Source organism: Maylandia zebra, linkage group LG2 (assembly GCF_041146795.1).
Source record: "Maylandia zebra isolate NMK-2024a linkage group LG2, Mzebra_GT3a, whole genome shotgun sequence".
In the NCBI taxonomy this organism is placed as follows: domain Eukaryota; kingdom Metazoa; phylum Chordata; class Actinopteri; order Cichliformes; family Cichlidae; genus Maylandia; species Maylandia zebra.
Genome location: NC_135168.1, coordinates 18,658,866 through 18,677,104, shown reverse-complemented (window position 1 = coordinate 18,677,104; position 18,239 = coordinate 18,658,866). Strand labels below are relative to the sequence as shown.

The 18,239-nt window shown below is 42.1% G+C and overlaps 1 protein-coding gene across 1 annotated transcript in view; it reads right to left on the bottom strand.

Annotated features, from left to right (window-relative positions):
- Positions 1–3,960: 3,960 nt before the first annotated feature.
- The window catches only part of fat4 (FAT atypical cadherin 4), a 105,682-nt gene continuing 91,403 nt past the window's right edge, over positions 3,961–18,239 (bottom strand). Inside the window, exons 12-17 of the mRNA XM_004571123.2 lie at positions 16,392–16,477; positions 14,606–14,785; positions 14,024–14,148; positions 11,810–12,027; positions 9,931–10,192; positions 3,961–7,152 (exon numbers count right to left, since the gene is read on the bottom strand). Of these exons, the coding sequence (XP_004571180.2) occupies positions 5,243–7,152; positions 9,931–10,192; positions 11,810–12,027; positions 14,024–14,148; positions 14,606–14,785; positions 16,392–16,477 (2,781 nt within the window). The 3' untranslated portion in view covers positions 3,961–5,242. The remainder of the gene's footprint in view (positions 7,153–9,930; positions 10,193–11,809; positions 12,028–14,023; positions 14,149–14,605; positions 14,786–16,391; positions 16,478–18,239) is intronic.

Here is an 18,239-nt window from a genome sequence, read left to right as displayed (position 1 = left end):
ACTTGGGATCACAAACAGATGTGCTGCTTCTGCAGAGCCTGACAGAGTGGCTCCCTGACAGTGCAGTGACACTCGAGCCAGGGGTCTCCTGGTGACAATATCGTCTGTTTAGCATCCATCACACACTTCTATAAATGTTCTCAAGCTGGTGGCAACCAGAGCCGAGTTTAATCCAGGGCCCTCGGTGCTGGAGTAAAACCGCAGGGTTTTACCGAGGAAGAAAGGAGCTTTTCCAAAGATGGGACAGTCATCATCTTCCTCACACAACCACACACAAACATCTATCTTTCCCTTTCATTTCCCAACAACTCAGACTCCTCGCAGAAGCTTTCATGTGTGTTGAAAGGCATCAGCTGGCTGCAGTACACACAGCATTAAAGAACACTTATCGAAGGCGAGCCTCGCAGCTTTGATGCAGATGTGAAATGAGAAACGAGAGAGCCCCAAAGATTGGGGCATAACTTGAGGAGCATCAGTGTTGTTTCACGTGTAAGCCTTCAGAAGACGGACTGGTGATTTGTCCATCCTGCTGCAGAACAAAGACCTGACTAACAAGGGGAGATGTAGTGAGTTGTCCGATGGGTACTGAGGATACTGAACAGAGGAGGATGTGAATAATCTAACCACTAATTGTCATTCATTTCTTATATATATATTCATGCCCAGCAAAACCGCTCAATAGAACCATCAATGCACATAATAACAACCACCTTTTAGATTATTTTAAATGGCGATATTGTCAATATTAATGTAACAGATCCATTTAATTATCAGTCAGAGCTTTACTCAGCCTGCAACACTACCTTTACAATGTGCTTTGTGACTCAGGGGGGTGATTTTGACAACAGTGAGGCTATTTAGGTGTTTCTTTAAGTAAAAATGCTTGCAAAAGTTCAGCAGTAGAAATTTCCCTTAATTAAAAACTTTGAACCTTTCAGGAAAGCGATACAGTGTCTTTAGTGAGATTTTGTCCTTTTGTGTCTGAAAAATCTGTGTAAATCACTGCAAGTCCTCTGATTAATATGTTTTTGTCCTAATTGGAGAGGTTTCATTTCACAATTTGGCTCAGGAAGGCTCAGAGAAGTGATTGATGAGTATGAAATCATGTGACAGGCTCTGCAGTCATCACATCTCAACATGAACTGAACATTTAAAGGAGATGGATTTGTTGGACGGCAGTCATCACCACCATCATGAAAGCACCAAATGTGATGCAGCATGAGAAAAGCCATCGAAAGACACGGCCTGAGAATCCCAGCTGTGCAATGACAAAATCGAGAACATCCGGCTTTTCCAAACATTTCTGATGTTTGCTATCTTAACTTCCCTGTCTCTGCATATATTTCAAAAGTACGTCAAAATCAAATGTATTGAACCATGTCTGATACTTAAACTGTAAATAAACAATGCACAAATCATCGTCCTGCTCAGCACAGCCACACACGCCTGTGGTGCAACGTGACCAGTCAGTCAGAAAAATCTGTCCCATCAGTGGTGTTTGTAACATTTCTGTATGAATGTGCTACTATTGAGTATTTGCATTTTTTCTAAAAACTAATAAATAAAAGAACTGACACAGTTACGTTAAACATAGATAAATGAAATTTGTTTTTGCATTTTAACCTAGAAGTTTTTAAATTTTAGGAAACATAGAAAAGTAAGGAGTGAAAATGTTGCATTTTGACCAGATTTGTGACCACTAAACACATTAACTTGTGCAATATTTTGGAAGTTTGACAGGGTCCAAGGACCTTGGACCAAGTCACACTGGCCTAGAGACTGGTCTGCAACCATCTGGCAACAACCAGTCATGAGGGAGGCTTTCTAAACTAGTTGTGAAGGGTTGCTGGAGGTTGATAGCAGTCACTGGGAAAATAATTGCCAACAGTCCAAGTCATGCAGATCTACAGACCGGTCAGTGACTCCCTTGCAACAAACATATATTCCTCAACCAGGCGGCAAAAACTTCCCTGTGATTACTTTGGTCGCTGGCATATTGCTGCGCTGCTGGTTGGAAGGGAAGACAGACTGACAGACTTGTCTGCAAAACAAAGTTCAGCAACTCTCCAAGCTGCAGTGAAACTCTTAACACTGTGATGCAAACTGGAAATGGAGACGGTGCCTCAGTAATGCAGTCAATGTGTTTTAAAAGCTGCAACTAGAAGTTTTGCAACTTTTTACTTTGAAGTTGACCCTTCTCCATTTCTCATTCGGATTATATGTTTTCAAATGTTACTAATACAGTTGTACTTAGCAAGCATTTGCAGACAAACATGAAAACTACATGCAATCATGGCAATCTGTGAGCAACCAAAGATTCATAGGGAGGTTTTTGGTGCAGTGCCTTCTTTGCAACCAGTTTCACTCAGCAAAAGCCAGCCATGTCCAGCAACTACTGCCAGCTAATCAGGGAATACACACTTTTTCAAATACATGATATAACTGCGGTTGCATTTTGTCCAATATGGCAGCCGACTCTTTGAGCAATGTGTGCATGATGTCACATGAGAAACCTCAATAAAGACCAAAAACATTTTGAAATCAGCCTCAAGTGGGCCAACACCTTCCAAAGACACTTTCCCCCTTTATTTCTTTAGTCTATCTTCTTTAATTTTCCTGGTAAACATGCTTGATTTGGAGATTTCTCACATTTTAGGAGATATTCTGCATCAATTTTGTCTTAGTTTAAATAGCATAGAGGGGGAATTAAAGCAAGGAGAAAGCCAGGATATGCCAACCGAACATAATAATTCACTTACATCTATTGAAGGACACATTCCCTCTGAGATATAGCTTCATTGGGTTTTTTTTAAAGTTGTTTTGATGTTGGGTTGTTCACCCTCAGCGTCTGTCCAGCACGCATCCACACTCATGGTCCATTAGCATCGACTAATGAGAAAAGGAGTGACATGTGTTTTTTGATCCCGCAGTGAATGTGCTTTTAATTATCATGAGCCCTTTAATTCAAACCTTTGGAGGCACTGTTGCTGCATCAGGAGACTGAAGCTCAAACTAATCAATCTTTATAAACAAGCTTCGGGAGGATTTTGTTGTGGGGGTGAGACGCTGCTCTAAGAAAGTTACTCAGAGCTCAGTGCCATGTCCTTTTATAAACATAAGTGAAACTCTTGAGTCAACATGGAAATCATTTTAATGGGAATCATGTTTTGATGACATGTGTGAGAAAAAAAAAAAGGAGGGGAGCTCCCTGGGAAATCCAACAACGCCTCCTTCACACCTTCGTTCACACCTGCTTACCTATAGAGAGGATGGTGGGGGGACTTTGCTCCTGAAGTTGCCTCTGCCCGATGTCTCAGAGCCCCCACCGTCACACCAGAGAAGACACTGTGAGGTTTATTTGAATTCATCTCCCACTCACTCGTCCCACTACCTAACCAACTCCTCATTATCATTGTTTTATTATCTCAGCATTGTAGTGGTAGAGCCTTTTCAAAGAGGCTTTGGTCAACAGATTTCTCTGCAAGACCGAGCTCCTCGCGGTATATTACCCAGATTCAGGCTGTCACTCTTCACGGGGTTCATGGCTCCCTGCCTTTTCTCTCGTGGCCTCTCTCCCCTCGATGATGGAGCAGATAAGCATGTTGCATGCCGAATCACTGAGCTATGACAAAAAAAAAAAAAGCCTTTCTGCTCAATAAGACAGATGTAAATAATTGTTGAAAGCAATATAGGGCCCTGCGTCGTGGAGTCCGCTTGATGTTTTGTTTGGCTGCGAGTGAGGTGGCTCAGTTTCGTTCAGGTCCTGAATTGCCTTTTCAAATGTTTAGTTGAGACTCTGCACAAATGAAAAACTGCACAGACTGAGGCAAAAATACATAACTTACCACCCGAATGATTTGGGAAGGGGTGTAATCTGAGCATGAAGGTGGCTATTTTTAAAAACTGCCAACGCATACATGCATCTAAATGAAAGGAGGGGAAAAAGAGAAACAAAGCACATTTAAATAAATACTTTTTTTATTCTGTTATTGGCTTTTTACAGGTACAAAGCATACAGCATGTTATAGTTTTATCAAAAGTGGAAAATACTGATGTTACATTTGTAACAAATGTAAAAAATAAGTCTTCAATCTTACTTTCCCCGAAAGTAAGAACATACATTTCAGCATATGAAAATATTCATAAAAACACAGCTTAAGTAATTTAAGTTAATAAACAGTACAAAAATGTAGAAACCATACATGTCAAAATAATGAACAGGGACGCCAACATCAAGACAAATGACTCCATGATTGCTCATGAATTTAAAAAAAAATGTACACAAGTTCATAGTGTTTTAGTTGGGGTCATGTTTACAGGATTCATACATCATCATCATCATCATCGTTGCCTGAAAACACTTGGCTTGTCTGACAATGTGGTTTTGTGACTAACGACACCCTCACCATCATCCCTCCTGAAAAATCTCCTCTCTTCCTGAACTTGGGCCCAAAAACCAGAATAGTTCTGTCCCGTACTGAAATCCTCAAATGTCTGTAAGGCAGGGGGCTTGATTAAATCTCACTTTTGGAGCGTTTAGCCAGTCCTCTCTAAGAAAACACACCAGGGCAGGCAGACGGACAGACAGACAGAGGGATCATAACATCGGTGGGGTCTGCAATACCGTGCGAGCAAAGCAATGTTCATACTTTTACACTGAGGGCTGTGTCCCGTCACCTACAGGTGCAGTTAGATCAAACACACATGCTTCCTTTTAAGTAAATTAGAAAAATGATCCTAAAAAGACAGAAACTGGGAGATTTCTCTTGCTCTATGGAATTCTCTTCCTGTGAGTTTTTAAATTATCTACGCTCTTATCTCTCCGCTGCGAATGTGACAGAAGGTTCTGGAAAGGAGAAGCAGTATTGGTAATAAAGAACAGAAGTGTTTAATCAAGATAATGTGAATGGAGTTTTGCAGTCACCAAATTGAATTCAGACATGGACTTCTTTCTTCAGTGTCAGTGGATATGTTGTAATGAGGCCTCAGAGAGATGAATGCACGAATGTACAGTCTGAACCTAGAAAAGACTGGTAAACCATTCCAAGGTGGCTCATGATGAAATCTGTTCTTTTACAGGTGCCATTTTTCTGCCTTACTGCATTAAAAGTCGTCTTATTATTTTGAGTTATGCAAAAAACATGAAGTCCAATGTTCTCTGGAAATGTACAGTCTTCTTCTTCTTTTTTTTTTTTTAAATTGGAGAACGACACCATATTGTACAACATTGTAATAAATAGTCTCATACATATTGCTCAGCTTCTCCTTCATTAAGAATGGTCACTGAGCCATCTCCACTGTTCATTTCAATGTCTTTTGCTGCCGCATTCTCGGGAAGCAAGGCTAAGTCCTTGAACACATCTACATAATGCCCAAAGCCAGGGCCCCAGTTCAACAGATTGTCCCAGTTGAAGCCACCGGCTTGCTGACCCAGTTTGTGGGGTAGGGTGTAGTGCTGGTCAGTAGAGGGCATCTGGGCAACGCCAGGCCCTCCTTCTGCCCTCCGACTCGAGTAACGCCTCTGTTTAAGCCTCCCGCCGTAGTCCTCGTCGTCAGCGTCTGACTCGTTGACTTGCGAGAGCTTGGGGACCCGGGAGCTGTAGGACACAGGCTTCTCCCGGTCATACTCCATCTCTGAGCAGGTGAAGGAGTCATGTGAGTCACTTTCTGAAGAGGACTCTGGGGCAGGAATGCCATCAGCGGGGTTACGAACCCTTGACAGCGGCCTGCGGCAGTCCTCCTCTGAACTGGAGCGCCCGTGGTCAGCGCTACAGATGCTGGGGTTGCGTGGACGTGGAGTGTTAAGCCGCTCCACTTCCTCGATGGACAGCCCCACAGGAGGCCCCGTCTCCAACGGGATCTGCTCGATCGGCTGCTTCAGCCGACTGCCAGGCCTCGAGGTGTGGCCGTGGCCGGCCATGGTTTGTGGACTCTTGCTGCGCCTCCCCAACCGGGTGGCGTAGTTGAACATGGGTGGCGGTTGGCACATATCATTGTGCAGATCCAGCGGGCTGCCCTCACGACGAGCCAGGTTGAGTTCTCTGGTGGGAGTGTTTCGGTAGAAGGAGGAGGGCTTTGTGAACGGGGCTGGAGAGTGTCTGGAGAGAGGGTTTGGAGTAGGACAGGCTGAGTGGGAATGGCTGAGGGGGGTGGATCTCAGTGCTTGGGTGTACTGGGGCTGGTAGGTGTAGCTTGTTGCTCCGAGAGGTAAGGGAGATTGCCTGGCGAAGCCCAGCGGGCTGTGTCTCTGGATGGAAAACTTGGGCGTGTGACTGCGAAACTGCTTGTAGTGTTGGATGATGTCAGCATCCGAAGGAGCAATACTGCTGGCATTGTCTATATCATAATGTTCAATATCTGCCTCTGGGGCATTGCAGGGGGCACAGGGAGCACTGGGGACCGTCTCGTTGTTGTGAGGAATGTCTGTTTCATCATAGATCAGGTAAGGGTTTTCCCTCTCAATGATGTCTGGTTTGGGGTTCCCTTCCGGTTGCTTCCGTACAGTCATGTCATCTCCATATGGTGGGATGTTATCTGGGTCGTCGAATGCTACATTCTCGCTACCCTTCTTCTTTTTCTTCTTCTTCTTCTCCTTGGGTTTCTTTTCCTTGGGTTCCTTTGGCACTTTGGTCTTGTTGCGGTCCTTGCAATGGTTGCACAGGATCAGGCTGAGCACCACCAAGGCAAGGACAGTGGCACAGCTGCCAACAATAGCTGGCACCGCCCAGATGGGAAGGACCATTGTCTCTGATGTGGGACTGGGGCTGCAGACAAATCCACCATTATTCGCCGTGTTGCACACGGTACCCTGAGGGCACTCGACTCCCAGACAGGCCACCAGGGTCTCACAAGTCTTGCCTGTGTAGAGCTCGGAGCATACACAAGTGAAACCAGAGTGGGGGTCCGGCACGCAGCTGCCTTGGTTCTGGCAGGGATTAGAGGCACAGTCGCCAGGCGGGACACACTGGTATGTGTACCACTGGTTGACGCACATGAGGCCATCCCAGCATGGATTGCTCTCACACAGGTCGGGACCTCTGCAGCCTATTTTGACGGATGAACTGGTCTTGGTTAAAGTGACGAGGCTGTGCTCTCCCATAAATGGCAGGTTCTCTCTGTTGTACTTCACGTAGGCCAAGCAGCCGTCAAAACCTGTGGACAAAAAGAAGAAAAGAAAGGGCTCAGATAACAAGAAACAGCCAACAGCAGCTAACAGGGACATTACAGTGGCCTGAAGGGGAATTGCTTCTGACTGCCACCAGACCGAATGTTTTTTTTCAAAACGTCTGCTGAAGCTGGATTGCTTCCTCATAAATACCAGGAACTGGCAACTATAATAAGAGCTGAAGGAATTTTGTTTAGATGGGTAATTGGTTCAAGCTTAGGATAAAAAGATTTTCATCATGGAAAGCACCTCCTCCAATGAAAAAATAGAAAAATCATATTCTAAAAACTGGCAGAATAAATCACTGGTCAATTTAAGAGAAGAAATATGAAATATTTTCTAACAGAGAATCCATCGTCAGAGGCATTATAGCTTCAAGACATCCATCTGGGTTGGATGAAAGTCTCTGTGTCTAATTTAATCTCTTGCTTTGTGTGTTGCCTAACAGTGCTACCTCACCGGTGCAATTACATTTTTATTGAATTTATCCCAGTGCAGATTAAATCCATTTGTGTCTTTTCATTAGCCCTCAGAAAGCGAGTACACAGCGCTACACAAATGCTCAGATACACACTGAGTTAGGGGGTGGGTTCACAAACAGTCTGCCACAGATCTGCATGCTGAGGATATGTTTGTTTTGAAATATGCCCCAGTCTTTGTGTAAAAGAGGTTGACAAATCATCCAAATTGCTCATTTTTACCATATTAGTCCATAGTATTAGGTTAGTTTTTCCCTCCCCTGAAACCCTGAAATTTACTGTGCTGCATTACCTCCTCCTGGAAACCCTCTCTTTCACCTTTTCCAAACTGTTCTTAACTCATGCTCGAGGACATCTGATCTGTGATTTAAATCTAAACTAAGAAAAGAGTCGATGAGGCTTCACAGACAGACGCTCCAAGGCGAAGTCAGATTAAATTATAATTAGTTATTTTGTCCATAAATGATACTCTGATAAAGAAACATTTATTTAACTACCGTAAATTCATAACTTTAAATCTTCGCAGTGTCAAATAGAAATAGATTTCAGGCCAGTTACTCAGAGTCTTGTTGGATCGCCACCAAATATGGTCAGCAATTGAAAGAGCAGACTATTAATTCATATGCAGGAGAAAAAAAATGAGTACTGAATTCATAAAGATTCATGAGCTCACGTGTGCTGTCGCATACTTGTGCTATATGTCCATGCACACGCCTTTAGTCTGCAGAAAAGCTTTCCATAACATGTAAAAACACTGCTAGATGTGTAACTTACGCTGGGTAAAGAGTGAATGAGTTTTTCAAAATCATTAACATGTGTGTGAAACTATTGTTAATTGTATTCCACTTGGACCGTCATGTATCTAAAATTTGATTTTCTTGACTAAATGTGATGAGTTTTTTAAAAAAAAGCCTTTTTAATGAGAAGGAGGAGGAGGAGGAAGAGGAGGCACAGGAGCTGTTCTGACTAAATGCGATTTCTTTAGACACACCAACAGTCTTGTGTCAGGATCTGTAGTGGAATTAAGGAAGGGCAAACTCCCCTCTCTAACTTTTCCCATTCAAATTTGTCCTGTAATTTGGGGGTTCAACTCTGCAACACTACAGTCACAGTACATTAAAGTGAGCTCTTAGCAGCCAGTTACAAGAAAATCTGGCAAACGGATGGTGTGTTTCACCGTCCCACTCTGCCACCAGTTCTGCAGCGTCAAGTCATAGCAACAGTGTGTAGTGTAGTTTTCTGACAGTGGCAGCAGTATGTGTTGTTTAATTAGTGATTATAGGCAGCAAACCCTGTATATTGATAAATAAAACTTATATGGAAGAAAACTTATTGTATGTCTTCCATTTTTAACCTTTAACTATTTATTCTATATAGATAATATATATGTTACATATAGCCTCTCTACTTCTTAGTCCACTAACTTTGGCTAGTTAAGCTATATTGATTGTTCCAACATGTAGAGAGCAAAAAATACTATGTGTGAGTGACTACTGTTAACCAAAACCTTCTGTTACAAGGAACAACATGCTTTCTCTCGATCAACTTCTGGCAATCATCTTGGTCCTTTTCAAACCCTGGAATTCTGAAGTTATTTTAGGTGTCTGGTCGCAGACAGGGTATGTCATTGTGAAGAAAAGGTTTTATTTTGCATGGAGCTTTTTTCCAAAAGTTTCAGTTTTCCTGCCAATTCCAACTAAATTCTGGAATTAAATAGTGGAAAATCACAGCAACAGTTGTTTTGAGGCAGTTTATATTGTAAGGTAAAGACCCTACAAGAATAGAGAGAAAGCCCCTTGGCGACAGTGGGAAGGAAAAACTCCCTTTTATGAGGAAAAAACCTCAGACAAAAGCAAGCTCAGGGGTGGGTGGCCATCTGCTGAGACTTGGTTGTGGGTGAGGGGAGGGAGACAGGACAAAAAGCATACTGTGGAAAAGGGACAGAGATGAATAATAACTAATGATTAAATGCAAAGTGGTGTAAGTAAGTGAAGAAGAAATACTCAGTGCATCATGGGAAGCCCCCAGCATCCTAAGTCTATTGCAGCATAACTAAGGAACTAAGGAAGGCCTGTTCCAGCCTTAACTATAAGCTTTACCAAAAGGAAAATGTTTTAAGATTAATCTTAATCTTAGAGAGTGTCTGTCTCCCAAATCCAAACTGAAAGCTGGTAAAGATTATATGCAGGAAAATGTACACCCCAAATGCCCATATGTCCACATGTCCATCATTTTTACTCTTCCCCCCAATAAATGACAGGTAACAGCTACACTGTCCAGGCTTACCTGCTCCAGTTTTCTGCTGAGCTGGCCCCGGCCCAATCCCACCAAGCGAAAAGGTTAAAACGCTGAGACCTCCAAAATCCTGTGTGGGATGTTGGATGACCCTGGGTTGGCCGTTGTCCACCTGGAGCACAGTGGCTGAGCCGTTCTTGACCAGCTGTAGCGTGTGCCACTGGCCGTCTGAAACCACTGCGTCTACCACGGTGCGCTCCACCTTCCCCGCAACGCCAGCGTCTGAGATGTAGTGGATGTTGCCGTTCCTCAGCTAAGAGAAGCAAATTTTAGATTTTAGTTATTCGCTCACAGCTCAGAGTGATCAGAGTAAACCGGATCTAGCTGGCTTTGGTAAAAACATGCATATAAACAGTATATAAAAGACATTAACAATCATGTGAATCTGCAAACTGCCATTATTTCTGATGTCAAGCATAAAATAAAAATAGTCTTTGAAGAAAGTCGAGATAAACAGTGGTTAAAACTGCAGTTTTTTAGATTAATGCAATAAGTTATCGTGTCAGTATCAATCATGACCGATGAGAGGAAGTCTTGTCTCAGTCCCCACAAAACTACCACAGCAGTGCTTTCAGACTATGGTCGGAGATCGAAAACAAAAATGCAGCTGGATGCTCATACTATAAATCTTTCTCCCACTGGGACACACTGCAGTCAATCATGTTCTCACAACTTGTGTGTGTAGCTACAGTCACTCAGCCAGAAGATGATCAGAAGCTCAAGCACGACAAATTTAGGGAAAGCGCATATATTCCAACGGCCACAAGAGAAGGCTCTTTACTGAAGAGGGACGACGATTGTGCTTTAAAAAGAAATTAATCAAGCTCGCTTTGGCACGCACAGCAAATTTGTGGCTTACACTGTGTATGGTAATCGCATGTGTTCTCCCGACTTCGATGGAAAAGTAATCCTACCCACCTCCCCCAAAATCAGCAGTGATAAGTCGCTTCCGGAAGAATTGATGTAAAAAGGGAAAAGTGGAAGTCTCCCCAGCCAAAGAATACTAAGAGCTCTCAAGCTGGAAAACCAATCAAGGAGTTTATCTATTAAACATCTTGTTTTTCATTTCTCAGTTTATATAGTTCTCTCTCAACATATGTACACCCACAGTATGTATTCCCCTACTGCTCTTTTGTTTTTAGGTTTCAAAGCACTTATAATACTTTTCTGGACTATTTAGGAAGCCGCAGTGGTGATTTGATGAGCACCAGAAGCTGTTCAGTGGCGGAAAACAAAATCATAAGAGACAAAGCCCGATGCTGAAGTGGGAACGGGTTGATGCTGCTGAGACTGCAGGGCGTCTACATGGAAACTTAAGAGGATGAATGAACGCTCAGGCCTCCTTGGGCAGCTGCCCACGGTCAGGCAAAGGGAGGAGGGTGTACTGAACAGGACGAGAAGAGAGAAAAGACAGACTGGAGTAAAAGAAAGTGGGTGAGAAAGACGGGGTAGATTTCCTAGAATGAAAGTGGAACGTAGCACACACAGAAATATATATTACCTAGACATGTTTAGGATACAAATGTTCAAGGTGTCTTAACAGTGTATCAGGAGCTGTGGCGTAAATACTGTTAGTGATGCAAGATACTGCCTGGTCTACAGCTCTGACATACCAAAAGAAGCTGGTATGTAGATGCTTAAAATATCATCTACATAGTAACTTCATAGATAATCTATGAAACATCAAAGACAGAAGCTTCATTTTACTAGACCTGAGTTGATCCAGGGCTTTAAATTTTAGTGAATAGCCTCCCTTTCTAAGCATAGCTACTTATTTACTGTTCACAAGCATGATTTGGAAAGCTTTTATTGTGAAATTTACTCTTCATTGCCAACTCATTAAACTCACACACAAGGCAACCTTCCTCACCTTAACAGTAGTGTAGTTACTGCTCTCTTGCACATGCAGCAGAGTGCCGGTCTTGCTGCGTGTCCTGAACTTGACCTTCAAGTTGCTGGGACCCATGGGGTCAGAGGTCGTTCCCTGCAGAGACCGTCTCAGCAAGATGTCACGTTTTGGGCCCTGCTTCAGGGTGTAGTCCAGGCGGCCAGTACCATCCAGAGACAGAGCGGTGTCGGCTGTCATGTCTGTGTGAGAAAGACAGAAAATATCTTGTGACTTCACACGAGTTTCGCAGGCGGCTTTTAAACTTCCATTTCCACTCTGCTCCTGGCGGACGGTCAGGTGCAAATGATTTTCCTAATCCGACTGCCATAACCACGAATCGGTCCTTCCATTCTTACCAGCGATTACTGATATCTTCCCATAACATCATCGAGTCAGTTTTCAGAACAGCCCGTGTATCGCTGAGCAAGATAATGATTTCTAATAGAGATTAAGTAGGAAAATAACTGAAATGAAAACTGCAAGCCATCTCATTATTACTTAGTGGGATGGCACGTGAATTTTGTGTGCATGTTAACTATAAACCTGAGGCATTGCTAATTGCATCATTTCATTTCAAGAAGCAACAAGCCTTTTGGCATATTTCATTATTACTATAATGAATATGAGCCCTCTTGCTAATACACTATTAAAAGATTAGCATGTTATCCAGGATAAATAGCCATATGAATGTTAATAAAATACTGATGTGATTATTTCATGAAAGCAGTGTATTTATGAGGATATTTGTATATTTTGGAAAAAGGTAAAAAAGCTCAAAAGTCACTTTTAAGTTTTCTATTTAAAATGTGCTTAGAAATAAGAGCACAGATGAAAATGAAACAGAATTTTAACAAATTATAAGATTTATCAACAGTCACTGAGACTCAGAAAAATTGGTGTTGGTGAGTTTTCTTACTGTCAGAGACTGACTGCAAGTAGTTGCAGTGACCAGTTCCTGCCGAGAGATTGAGCCTGCAACACATTCAACCTCTGCACGAGCACGGCTGGACAGGTGTGGGAGGCAACCTGTGTCTAGACAACTGTAGTCTGACTTGAACTACATTCCATCTGAGACAACTGCCGTCTAATTTACTGATCCAGACAGATTCCCAACATGTTGCAATCAGTCTCAGTCAGTCTGTGCTAATGGGTGCAACTTCTCTGCGATGGGTCTCTTTGCAACAGGGGACTCAACTCGGCTGGTTGTATTCTGGTTCTATTCCCAAATAAGAGCAATGTTGCTGAGCACCTATGTCATTTTGTAGCAAAGTCACCGTTCTGCAGTAACTATCGCTATTTGTAAGATTTTGACCCTGAATGTAAGCAGTTATTGTGAAAGTAGATGGGATTTTTCTTGCTAATTTATCACAGTTAATTGGCATATTATCTCCAAAAAATTTCCACAAAGTTGCAAAATTGCATGTTCAATGCACCAAATCACAATAATTTTGGTTGTGCCGCAAACTCCAACCACTGTTTTCTCTAATAGGACTGTAGCACAAGTCTGTCGTGCCACTTATTATCTGAGGATGAATGTTTCTGTCCCACATTCACAGGGTTCAAAAATGTAAATCTTTACACAATCTGTTCTTTAAATTAAATTAACCAGGGCCCTAGAGTCTACATGACATATTTTATTCACGGCATTTCTTGTTGTTGTTTATTTTTTTTCTTTTCTCTTTCCAGCAAACAATACATATGGCACTAAGAAAGCCTGCTCTGCTCCATGTGTGCTAGAAGAAAATGTCTCTCATCCTTTTTTTCGTGCCAGTAAGCAAACCAGCAGATTTCCCACAAAATCAAACCTGATGGCAAACAGGGAAAAGCTCGCAGTAATGATCTTGTTTGTTTCCAGTAACAATATCAAAGTCTTTGAAAAAAATCTGGTAATAATTACCGGTAACACCGCAAAACACAATGTTGCACCTTACACAGTAGCTATAAGTTTCTGTCAGTTCTCATGTGTCTCAAAGGGTTTTCTGCATTTTTTTAGGTCTCTGATGCAAGTCGAATTTATCTCCTATAAAGTACACAAATGCTTTGAAATGAAGCTCAGAACCCACCGATGTGGTCTATATTAAGCTACATGGTGCAGTATGATGACTCAGGAGGGATAATTCATAAATAATCATGGCAGAATATTCCTAAGTAAGTGCAAACTCAGCAAAAAGAGAGACTTCAAAGACATATACTTACATTTCTCACAGAATTTGCCAGTGAAGCCATCCACACACTGGCATTGTTGCCAAGACCAGTGGTCCACACAGGTGCCCCCATGTCTGCAGGAGCTGGTGGTGCAGGCTCCTTCCAGTCTCGGACATCTACGGACACAATAACACACAAACTGACAATCAGACAGTGAATTTGACAAGTCAGCCACACAGACAGGGGGTCCGCGGAAAAAGGAAACTCCAAAAACAGGAGCAGATGAGCTGTGATTTCTCTTCCCGTGCGGCAATACAAAAAACCCCATAAAGAACCTCAGAGAATTAGCATATTAAAAGATCTGTCCTCGCTTCGCTATTCACGAGGAAGACAGTGAGGAAAAAAATTCTCTGGAATTCTGCAATTGGTTTCCCCCATCAAAAATCTTCCATTTGTACTTCAAAAAAAAAAGAAGACATCTTTTTAAAAACTCCCGAGAGGGTTTGAAAGTGTGAACAGATGTCCCACAGCGAGAGTCAAGGAGGTTAGAGAAGACGGACAGATGGGAAGAAGAAAAAGGAGATGGAGAGAGGCTGGGAGCGGGAGTAAAGGGGGAGAGGTTGGGATGCGGACCTGTCAAGGATGCCATGCGATGCCAGCGCCTGACTGGGCTCCAGCGGGCGGCCGTTGACAGCAAACTCCATGATGCAGCCGACAAAGTCGTGGGTGGCGACCTGACCGCGCCGATGAAGGATGGGTTCTATTGACCTGACGCCTCCCACAGAGAGCCTGTTGGGCTGCACATCGAGGATCCTACAAACACGCACACAGATAGATGAACAGGAGTGCACAAAGACTTAAAATGGATCACGACAGAAAGGAACATATGAGCAGAAACCCAAACGCTAAAAAATGCATTCAAGTATTCAAAGCACACACACAGACACGCACATTTTCACAAGCTTACACAGAAAAACAACGTGGGTCAGCGAGTTTCACAACAATATGGTCCCAAGACCCTTGCAAAATAAACCTTTGCTGATCTCTGTGGCCTTTCCTCATCTGCCAAATCTGTCTCTCACGCATACACACATATAAAATACGCACACACACACACAGCGAAAAACACACAGGAAAACATGCACAGTCTAAAGTTTTCGCCCCACAGGGCCTGGCTCTGTGCAGCAGCACTGGTCATCCAGTAATTTAATGACGGTTTACATCATATATCACATATTTGCAACAGATGACTTCATTCTGACTTTGAGTTATTTGTGTAGAAATATGTAAGAGAAAGGCATTTTAAGCAATTTGCATACAACGGAAGACTTAGACAGTAACACAGGAGTAAAGGTCACAATGCTTTGTCTACAGCATTAAGGAATTTTCACTATAATAAAAAGAATTAAAGGTCAACACTTTAACCAGAATAGCCATAAAAATTTAGAAAAAAATATAGAAATATTTGTTTGAACAAAAGTAAAGTTTCATTCTTTGCTCTCTACTTTAGAGATTAGCACTTAATAGAACTGGAAGCATCACTGTGAAACTAAAGGTTGAACCTCTGCAATTCATCTCTAAAGTACTGCTTAAAGAAAAACAGTTAAGGCAAGACAAAAATATAAATTGCTGCTTACTGTTATGAAGCTTCCTAACAAAGTTCACTTTGTTCTTATGAATCATCTTGTGGGTCCTTTAACTCACAAAATGTCTAAATTAAGCAAAGGGAAATAGACCATGCTAAGTTTATCCTGAGAAATGGCAGCTGAAACGTAAGCTGTTTTCTCATTTTCAGATGTAAACTTTGACAAGTGTATTGAGAATGTCAGAGGAATACAGTCGAGACCTTGGATGTTGCGTTAGATGTCTTCTCAGTCCTCGAAATACACAGTTTGGTTTACACGAGTGCCTGAGTAGAGCCTCAAGGACACACTTGGACATTAAATGGAATTTGTACTAAGGAGGTGGCAGAGTAACGAGTCTTCTAAGGTAACCTCTAGAAAAGTTGAAAAGTTCAAGGATACAGAACATCTGTGCAAGCTGCTGCACATACAGCAACATTTTAAAGCCATAAAATGTTGGAAAACACGGATCGTCATCCATTGACGAGAAGGACAATATGTGGTTAATTAAACCTCTTGATTATGAAGTGTTGATTCACTGCAGAGCGCAACGCAACAGCTGTAAAATATTAGACAAGTATGCTCACACCAGGTATACAAAACCTTTTGGTTATGTATGACTTTCCATTATTTTTACAGTTGTGAAAAATTATTCATCAAGTTTTCCAGTCCTCAGAAGTGAAACTGTCAACAGCGCTTTCCCATTCACAGTTTCTACGGATCATAGAAACAGCTGTTCAGCGTACTAAGCAATACATGCATATATGTGTTTTTGTGTGTGTGTGCTGCTTTCTTACCAGTCAGTGTGCACTGCCACGTTGCTCACAGCACAGTAGCCTGGTTCCTGGTCATCACCACACAGGTCCACGGTCAGGGATGCAGCCTGCATGATGACAAGAACACACATACTGCTGTCACGTGTGATTCTCTTTAAGAGAAACAGCTGTGAAGCTACACTGACTCACACAATTATTGTTCAGGGAGGAAATTACATTTAAGTAAAAAAATGTTTCTGGAAGAGTGTGGTTGACATAAACACCAACAACATGTGTCACTCACTGTTATTTGTGGTGGGGGTGGGCCATAAAACACTCAGTCAATATCAGTCTATCAGTCACTTTTTCTTTGTTAAGAGTGTTTTTCCAGAATGTGGAAACCCCCCCCCCCCCCGCGCTTTTCATTTGGGGCTTAAACACAGGATGCATTTCAAATTGTTTTTTAGCAAATGTATCTATACTCCTTTTGTTAGTGGTCAGTTTAAAGACAGTCCCATGTAAAAAAGGGACACATGCTAAAAATATGCTCAAAATAGGGCACCAGTGCTAAACCATTTTCTTTGCAGGTTAAATAAAATATTTGAGTAACTAAACTAATTTTATGTTATTAATGGAGCAATTCAATATATTTTGGACTATATCTTCATTAAAATAAAACAAAACAAAAGTCTACAACCTGTGGAAAATTGAGCTAAATTCTTGCCTTCAGCATCCAACAACCACCGACAAGTGGTCAAGGAATACTCATATTCACCTCATAACCAGTGGTTGCCAGGTGGTTGCAGACCAGTCTTTAGGCTTCTGTCACTTGATCCTAAATTGTCGCCATGACTGGCTTCACGTGTCAGCACGACCTCTATAGCCGTAAGCTGTTTAGCTTAGCACAAAACCTGGTACAGACTTATTCTGTCAGAGGGTTATAATATCCAGCTAGCATCATCTTTGAAGTTCAGTACTCAAAAGATTTTCCATTTTGTGCTAAGCTAAGCTGTGTGCTGGTAAAATCATATCCAACTTATATATGAAAGCAGTATTAATTTTCTCTCTGTTATACCAGATGGTGAATAAGTATTTCCAAAAATGTTAAGCTTTTTCTTTCTTCTAAAGATGGCAACAGCTGTTTAATTAAACCCCATATTGTGACAGTGAACGACAGAGGGACAGAGCAACCTGATGGGTGCTATATGCTTATTGTTCAAAGTTTATTGTCACAAGAGAACAAAATCCTCAAACCAATTGTATTTCCTTCCCGATTCCCTGCCTGAAGTATTTAAAGGCAAATTTCTAAACCCTAAAACCCATCAGAATGTGTGAATATAAATAAATATTTTCTCAAGCACCGTTGGCATATCTTTTACTCATGAGTTCTGGCACCATAAGCTGAGGGTTACTTCATTCAGATGAGTTACAGTATATGTTCCTGAACATTTGTGTTCCTAAGTCTTGTTCAGTGGTTAATGTGAGCTTTGTTCACCACAAGCCATGCAGTCACATTATTTTTCTTTATTTCATGAGTGTTCAATGGGAGAGGGGCACAGAAATGCCATACATTACAGCAAGCGTTTCCCGTTTCCCGTTAATGGGACAAAAGCTTTTGGCCAGATGTGGATTATTCTCTTTTCTCCCTCTGTGCTCAGAGAAGAAACGACCCTGCTAGAAAAAAATAATAAAAATGGGCTGGTGAGGAAACTGCCCGGAAAAGTGTGTGAACATGTTGAAAAACCAGGGCAATCACGCTCCACCTCTCGTGGAGCTTAAGTAAATACGGACCACACTGGCTTGCATCTCTGACACAAATCATCCACAACCCACCGGGCACACACACACACAGAGTTCATTTAGTACACTCGTGTCACACCCAAGTCAGAC